General features: G+C 40.4%; 1 protein-coding gene across 1 annotated transcript in view; it reads left to right on the top strand.

The window, feature by feature from the left end:
- Positions 1-1,490: 1,490 nt before the first annotated feature.
- Positions 1,491-8,729, top strand: part of ST6GALNAC3 (ST6 N-acetylgalactosaminide alpha-2,6-sialyltransferase 3) — a 323,722-nt gene continuing 316,483 nt past the window's right edge. The window contains exon 1 of the mRNA XM_087719451.1: positions 1,491-1,736. Coding sequence (XP_087575577.1) covers positions 1,719-1,736 — 18 coding nt within the window. The 5' untranslated portion in view covers positions 1,491-1,718. The remainder of the gene's footprint in view (positions 1,737-8,729) is intronic.

Raw genomic sequence — 8,729 nt, 5'->3', positions numbered from 1 at the left:
AGGCAGTTGTGCAAAGTAGTGAGCCTTGTGTCTTTTGCTATTCTAATGGTGATGGGTAAATCCTATTATATCCTAAAGGTCATGTCCTGTCCTTAGAATTTGGGTGGGGGAATGTAGATTTTAACCCCATGAGCTTCAACCTTCTGTGCCAGTTTGTTTATGAATGGATTGGTCTCGTCTTCCTGAAAAAAACCAAAATCTCCATTCCAAAAGACCAGCCTCTTCTGCTTGAAGCTGTTTTCCTATGCAGGAAATGCATGTTTAAGAACACATTTCTCTTTTGAGGAAATGTAATATTCTGCCTCTTTTTTAATAAAGAATATTTTAATCTGGGGAGGGGGCTTTCTACAAGTCACTAAAGGAATAGTTGTCTAGGACTACCTGTATTCGAGAAGGTTAGTAAACCTGCATCCAAAGGGATATAGAACATAAAGATAAAGGTTCCCCTCCCACATAAGTGCTAGTTGTTCCCGACTCTAGGGGACGGTGTTCATCTCCATTTCAAAGCCAAAGAGCCAGTGCTGTCCAAAGACATCTCCATAGTCATGTGACCAGAATGACTAAACGACGAAGGCGCATGAAACGCTGTTACCTTCCCACCAAAGGTGGTTCCTATTTTTCTACTTGCATTTTTTACATGCTTTCGAATTGCTAGGTTGGCAGAATCTGGGACAAGTAATGGGAGCTCAATCTTTTATGGGCACTAGGGATTCGAACCACTGAACCTTTCTGATCGACAAGCTCAGTGTCTTAGCCTACTGAGCCACCACCTCCCTTGCCCAAAAGATCCCAACAAACATGTAAAGACTCACTGAATCTGTCTCTAATGGCCAGGTGAAAGTCATATGGGGGGGGGGCCTGCAGGGGCATCACTTGTGCCAGGGTTAGATACAAGAAGGAAAGGGTCCCAAAGAAAGCAACAAGCAGACCAAGCCACAATGCGATCCTGTGTGGATTATGTGCAACGTGGGTCGCTCTTTTCACCTCCAAATTTTAAACAAAACGAGAGAGAGAAAGAGAAAAAGCTGTTTTCCACGCTTCGAGCCTCCAGCGGGGCATCGGAGATCTTTCTGTCCGTTATTAATATTGGTAGATCAGAGTGGCAGGAAAAGGGCTTGGAAGAACTTCTTCTACCAACTCTAATCCGGCCTTTCTGCACCGGAGATTCCCGATCACTTTTCTTTTTTTAAAGACTTGGAACGGCAGGGAAAAAGTAACGCGAAGTTTCTCGCCTTTCACCCGACCCACCCACCCCGAGAGTCTCTTCCAAACCGCGGCGCATCTTCGGCCGTAAAAGTTTTCTTTCGGATACCGTCGCGATGAGCAGGAGGAGGAGGAAGAGGAGGAGAAGCACCCGATCGCTTCCTTCTGAAAAAGAAAACGAAAATTCTTACGGAAAAGAAGAAGAAGAAGAAAGCCGGGGGTGGAGCGGTGAAAAAAAAAAGAGAGCCCAGATCAGTCACGTGACGAAAGGGGGGTGGTACGGGGCTGGCTCCCAGCCAGTGGCAGAAGCTGATGGGGAGGAACAAACGAAGCCAACATGACTAACGGGTCGCGGAATGGTGCGAGTCCTTATGCGCTGGGATCTCCCGGAATGTAAAGCGGAGGCAAAGCCCGGCGGCTCTTTTCAGTCTCCTGCCTCCGAGAGTTGGATCTCTTACTCCCAAAGCAGATCTCTGCTGCTTTGGGGCGGAGGGAGGGTTAAGGAAGGATAGAACATGGCCTGCATTTTGAAGGTAAATCTCTATCTGTTGCTTGGATTGTTCAAAAAGAAAGGAGAGGTTGAGAAAAAAAAATGATGATGATAATAATAATAACGCAAACGAGTCCCGTTCGCTTCTCCGAGCCATGGTGACACCCCCCCCCAAAAAAACTCCCCACCCCGGATGCATTTGAATGGGAAAAATCCCTTGAATTTTTTTGGGTTGTCCTCTTCTCTCCGACCAGCAATCCCCGCCGCCGACCCTCTCCTTTTCCCGCTGCTCTTCTTCGCTTCCTTGTCACTGTCGCTACTGCCATCTCTCAAGCCCTTAGCGGGGATGGGAAAGGAAGAAGGGGGGGAAAAAAAGAAAAGCAGCACGGAATGCGGCAGAGGAGACGAGGAGGCAAGGGGCGGGGGGGGGGGGACCTTTGGCAATAACCTTACCCCGGCCGGGCGCCTTGAGGATCCGCGGCTGGGAGGCGCGGGGGGGGGGGGATTCCGTCCTTTCTCCTCCTTTTGGGAATCTGTGGCGCGAATCTCGCGCTGTTTTCAGATGTACAAGTTGCTCCAGAAGCGCGCACACAACGCACATTTCTCCCCCTCCCCCGGTGCCTCCTCTCGATTTCAGGAGAAACCAAAACGTGTCCCTTACTCCTCGTCTGAGGAAGAGGCGGGCGTCCTCCGCAACCTCTGCTTTCTTCTGTCCTTCTCCCTCCAGAAGGACAGAAAAACGAACCATAACCAAAACCTTTCCCGCTTCACTGTCATCCCTTTGTTTCCGCCGCCTCTTGCTTGTGGAACCTGTGCATATATATTTATAAATATAAAATATTTAATATATTATTGTTAATACATAATATTAATTTATAATACTTATAATATTATATATATATATGAGTATGTAGGAGTAGGTTGGCACCTGAAAAGATCAGGTAGAAGGAAACTGAGGAGCAAGAGAGAAAGGGCAAACCAAAGGGAAACATTTAATTTAAAAAAGAAAAGGAAAAGAAATGATACAAATAAAATCAGCATTGGAAGTGCTCCCACTCTCCTTACAGGTCTCCTTAGGGTTAAAAGGATTTGAGTCCTGTACTTTGGGGCCTTTCCTTTCCTGCCTTTTCCTGGGACTCCCAATAGTTTTCGCCCAGCACACTGAGCTGAAGTGGACCTAAGGAGCAGATTTCTTGATCAGTCTTTAGAATTTCCTACTACACAAAGCTTTGGATTCCCTTCAGGAGAATCGTTGGTTGAAATAAACAGAGGTTGACGTTCAAAAGGTTTTTCTTCCAGATATGGAAATATGTTAATACCAGGAAAGTTTTGTTGGCCACTAGATTCACATGATGAATGCAGTGTCTTATTTTCACAGGCCATCAGGGAGTTTAGAGAGGCCCACTTTATTGCAGTCCTGCTTCGCAAATGAAGCTAATATGAAACAACACATTATCTGGTGCGTTTAGTGACACCCATTCTATTTTCGGCTCCTTGTGTTTGCAAGTTACTTTGGTGGGTTGCAAGAGGTTGTGTTAGAATGATCCTCAATCCATTTTCTTATAGATTTTGGGGGGGATTACATTTTGGGATTCTCCTTCAGCCTTCTTTTGATTGGTGGTGACATATTGGCTGTAAACAACTGTTGTTTGGGATGCAGAGTTGTCCCATTGCAAAACACTGCTCTGTTTATGGGGAGAGACCCCACTTACAGTAGCTATGACTACAAGATGCGGGTTGCAAAAACTGTACATTATTACTTTGCAGCCCTCTAGCAGGCTTCCTGATTTTGACAGCCCTAGTTTAGCTGGAGTTTCCTAGCCCGGTTAAATTTAGTGATTCAACTTGGTTTTTCCACCTTTAGACATAACCCCTTCATTGAGGTATACATAACCCATTCATTGAGGTAGCCAATACTGTACTTCAATAGCTTAGAATCCACTGTGTGGGGTTAACCAGAAGACTTCTCCCTACATTGAGTCTACTTAGGCAAGACACTATTGCAACAAATACTTGGCAAACTGTATTTCAAAGACACCCTACTTTAGAAGGGGCATCCAAGGTTCACAAAAAGGTTCCCACCCAAATAGTTCAGCATTTGAAATGATAAATCAGTACATTTCATTCAAGACAATACAATTAATCATACCGATAATATCTACATAACAATCTACATAATTTCAAATGTAGTAGCCTTAATCTAAGATCAGGCTATCATTTCAGCATTCCCAGACACTTTTGTTTATTAAGCCATTGATTTCAGTGGACACCCTCCACCATAAGAAAACTATGCACTACAATAAGAAGAAAATTTTGTTTAAATTTGTCTCTCTAGGGTAGAATTCAGATTCTATGCTAAAACCATTTATGCTTCTATGTGTTTAATATTGCCTAGATCAGGGGTGTCAAACGGGAGAAGGCAACTGGAGTTGCATGAAAACATTAAGGCAGTTTTACTCTGATCTTTAAATGGACCTCACTCAAAGCATCATCAAAGTCAGCCATTCCTTTGATCCTCTTCAGAAACTTAATATTTATAGCTAAACATTTCGTTTCCTTTCATCACTGCTTATTAATAATGTTAATTCATTCAACTGGCTTCTCTAATTGGAAAATTTTAAAGAAACGTGAGAGTAACCAAGCCTAGCTTAGTTCCATTCACGCTCAACATTTACCCGTGAACCCAAATTGGAGGTCAAAATTTCAGTTAGGTCAAAACTGACATACGTAATACGTTTATTGGGTGCCTTTGAATCAATGTTGATCCCTGGTCATTGCCTGAACTAATCCCTGCAGTTTTCATGGGAAGATTTAGGAAATGATTTGCCATTGCCTTCTTCCTCGGCTGAGAGAAATAACAAGGGTTCTGTTGCAAAAAAAATCCATTTATGAAAACTTAGAGGTTAGCTTATCAGAAGATATTGATACAAATGAGACTCGTCTAGTTACAGAAGTTGATTGTTGTGTAAGAAGTTTTGCTGGACTTGTAGAGAACTTGCTTTCTGATAAAACTGATTCCCCAATATCTTTTCTTTTTTTAAATGTGATAACTTTCTGCATTAATAAGATTAGCTAACTAATATCTTTGGTTAATGAGTCCAATTTGTTGTCTTCCTCTTCTTTTATAATATAGAAAACAAATGGACACAACGTTTGGGGGAGGCCAAATCTCAGTGGAAGTAGATGGAAGGCTAATTTATAATTAATTAGATCTGTGAACAGGTTTGATATTTTAAAATCCAAATGTAATATATAAGGATTAGGAAAGAGACGTAAATAGGGAAATGCTGTTTATCTTTTAAAAAAAGTTGTCTTTAGTTTTTAATACATTTAAAAGTTCTCAATGTATTGACTCTGGAAATACTCATCAAACCATTCATCTAGGTCAGGGGTGTGAAACTCAAGGCCCAGGGGCTGGATCTAGCCTGCAGGGTGGTTAGATCTGACCTGCGGGGCCACCCTGAAAACAGCGAAGGACAGGCATGCGGGGGCCTCTGGCAGTGAAAATGGAGCTCGGGAGGGCCACGTACAGCCCTCCAAAGCTCTGTTTTCACTGACAGAGGGTTGGAGGAGGCTGTCACAGCCAAAAATGGAGCTCGGGAGTCCGTTTTCACAGGCAGGGTGCTCAGGCCACTACCAGCGCCCCCCGACACGAGTAACATTCAGCTGGTCACGCCCCCTGATCACACACCCCCAGGTCAAACACAGCCCTGATGTGGTCCTGATTGAACTGGACATGCTACTGATGATTGTAATTCCCATTAGACATTGTTATTGAAAGGGGAAGAGGAGAGTCCAGATGATTTATCTACAAACCTTCTAAGAAGCTAAAGCCTCTCTTTTATTTTGAGCTTGACTCCTCATGATCCCTGTGAAATGTTCTTGGTAACAGTTATATCAGACTTATGTTTCTACTCCTGCATGACAAATCTGAGAAATAACCAGCTGTAGGTTGTCCTTGATTTACAACCATTGTGGGAAGCCAGATTCACTTAATGACCCTGTGATTTTATTAACCGCCACAGAAAGAAAGTCATAAAATTGGGCACGATCTTCTGATGACTCAATTAATGCTTAGCAATGAAAATTCAGATCCCAATTGTGATTATACGTTGAGGCCTATCTATACTTTGCAGACACGTATTCAATCTCTATCTATTGGGTCCTTTGATTGGCTTATTTTTAATTTCTGTCCTACTTTTCTACTCATTTTATGTATTCAGTGTAACTAAACACTAACACAAGACAACAGAACATAAAACAAAAGCAAGACAAACATCAATAACAATTTTCTGCAAAATAAACTAAACACCACTTGCCATTTAATTAAACAGTACTGAAACATGCTATTGTGATTTTTTTTCCTGATTTTTTTTATGTCTGCTTCCAGACCTCTGAATTGTGTCAAGTCAGTTGATAATAGCAATAGCAATAGCAGTAGACTTATATACCGCTTCATAGGGCTTTCAGCCCTCTCGAAGCGGTTTACAGAGAGTCAGCATATTGCCCCCAACAATCTGGGTCCTCATTTTACCCACCTCGGAAGGATGGAAGGCTGAGTCAACCCTGAGCCGGTGAGATTTGAACCGCTGAACTGCTGATCTAGCAGTAGCCTGCAGTGCTGCATTTAACCACTGCGCCACCTTGGCTCTTATAAGTGTGGAGGGAGTAATTTTCAGAAAATTCTCCTTTAAAATATGATCACAATAAAATTATCATTAACCTTGAATTTGTGAGTGGCCAATCAAAACTGTACCACAACTTTATAATTTAATGTGAATGGTGTTTCTTAATATGTACATTATTCAGAATAATGATAGCACAAATATTGTTTACAGGACTTTATTCCTCTAAATTCAGAAGCCAAACTCCTCTAATGGTCAATTCCAGTGTTACATTTCTTAATTTGCATTTTATAAATATTTATCGGGAAATATTTGCAAAGATCACTGTATAGCAGCATTTGCTTGTACACTGTCATTGTGGATGGAGATGCTTGCAACAAAGCCTTGCCAAATCAGTTTACATTCCTTTAATTGAAGACACACACTGCAAATATTGGTGCCTGATTTGTATTATTTTTCAGATAATAGTTACATGCCTCCCTCTCATGATAAACGTATACATATATATCACCAGTATGTTAAATTCATTGTTTTAAATGCAAAAAAAGAATGTAATGGCAAAATTAACCGTTCGCATGGTAACAGACAGCATAAGGTACAAAGAGGTTAAGACAAAATCTTGAGTCCCCCTTTTGTACTGTATGTGAAGATGGTATAAATAGAAATAAATGAATATAGATTTTTCATGTTGCATCCAGTTTGGGAAACTAGTTCTTATGGCTCTTGAAACTAGAGAAAAAGAATCATATCACTCTCTAGATCTTCTTGTATGATTACTTATCTGTAACTATTGTTTGAGTGTTTAAGGAAGTGAAAAGATAGTAATGATTCAAACAATGATCGTTCTCATTATCAATCAAAATACCCTTGGGAAATAGATACTCCTTCATTTGACATGGACTCATCACTACTTGGCATAAACAAATACTTCTTAACCACAGATGCTCTCATTCTTGGCATGACTGAATACAAGATAAGATAGACTTGACTTGTCCAATCTCCAGGGAGATGAGCCTGTATAAGGTAGCTTACCCCATGGAATGAGGTGGCTAAGAAACTGAGCTTGGTCCACAGTTCGGCGGTTCGAATCCCTAGTGCTGCATAATGGAGTGAGCTCCTGTTACTTGACCCAGCTTCTGCCAACCTAGCAGTTCGAAAGCACGTTAAACAATGCAAGGAGAAAAATAGGAACCACCTTTGATGGGAAGGTAACAGTCAGCAAACTAGAAAATTCCCAGTTTGGCTCTGCTGATTTAACGCAAAACAAGTTACTTGCAGAAATGTCCACAGGCTATGATGCCTTCATGAAAAGGATGAAAACTCTGTTGTACTTTAAACTTTGTCCATTTTTAATGTATGTACCACATCATTATACACACACACACACACACACACACACACACACACACATACACATACATACATACATACATACATACATACATACATATATATGTTATATTTATGCTGATAAATAAATAAAGGGCATATTTTAATATTTGGGCATACCAGGGGTTGTGACTTTATATTTATGCAAATGTAACAAAAAGGCAACAGTAAAAAATACTGGGTTTCTGTCTGGATGGTCTCTTGTGATGAGCCGAAGGACAGAGAATGGAAGTGTGACCTTCCTCCCATGTATGTATGTATGTATGTATGTATGTATGTGTGTGTATATATATGTATGTATGTATGTATGTATGTGTGTGTATATATATGTATGTATGTATGTATGTATGTATGTGTGTGTATATATATATATATATATATATATATATATATATATATATATATATATATATATATATATATATATATATATATATATATATATATATATATATATATATATATATATATATATATATATATATATATATATATATATATATATATATATATGAAACTGGTATGTGATGAGAGGGGAAGAAATGTCCATAGACTGTTTTGCATACCATAGTTTATTGTGGTGGTTTCTCAACTGTGAAAGTTGAATTTATTTCTGCATTATCAGTTTATGAAGTACGGTGCAAATTCATGCTGACTTCATTCATGCTGACTTCTCAAGGGCCACGTATTTCCATCATATTCTGTTGGTGGAAAGGTTCGCTGTGTATTCTGCTGCCTCTTCAAAATCATCAGGCTAACAATTAGTGCCTGTATAGGGCACAAATAATTGTGACAAATTGGGTTAAGCATGCCTTCAAATCCCTAGGAAATATAAAGGCCTCTAATGGCCAATTCCAACTGCCATAGCTTTGGTGAGCTGTTATACATCGATGATAAATGAGATTCTACATGATAAGGGCTAAGTAACCTATATTGCAGGTAGTCCTCAATTTACGACCACAGTTGAACCCAACATTTATGATGTTAAGTGAGACATTTGTTAAGTGAGTTTGCTTCATTTT

The sequence above is a fragment of the Thamnophis sirtalis genome, unplaced genomic scaffold (genome assembly GCF_051295495.1).
Source record: "Thamnophis sirtalis isolate CommonGarterSnake01/CBP01778 unplaced genomic scaffold, rThaSir2_p1.2 scaffold_7, whole genome shotgun sequence".
Taxonomy (NCBI): Eukaryota; Metazoa; Chordata; class Lepidosauria; order Squamata; family Natricidae; genus Thamnophis; species Thamnophis sirtalis.
This window is presented reverse-complemented; position numbering and strand designations above follow the sequence as displayed.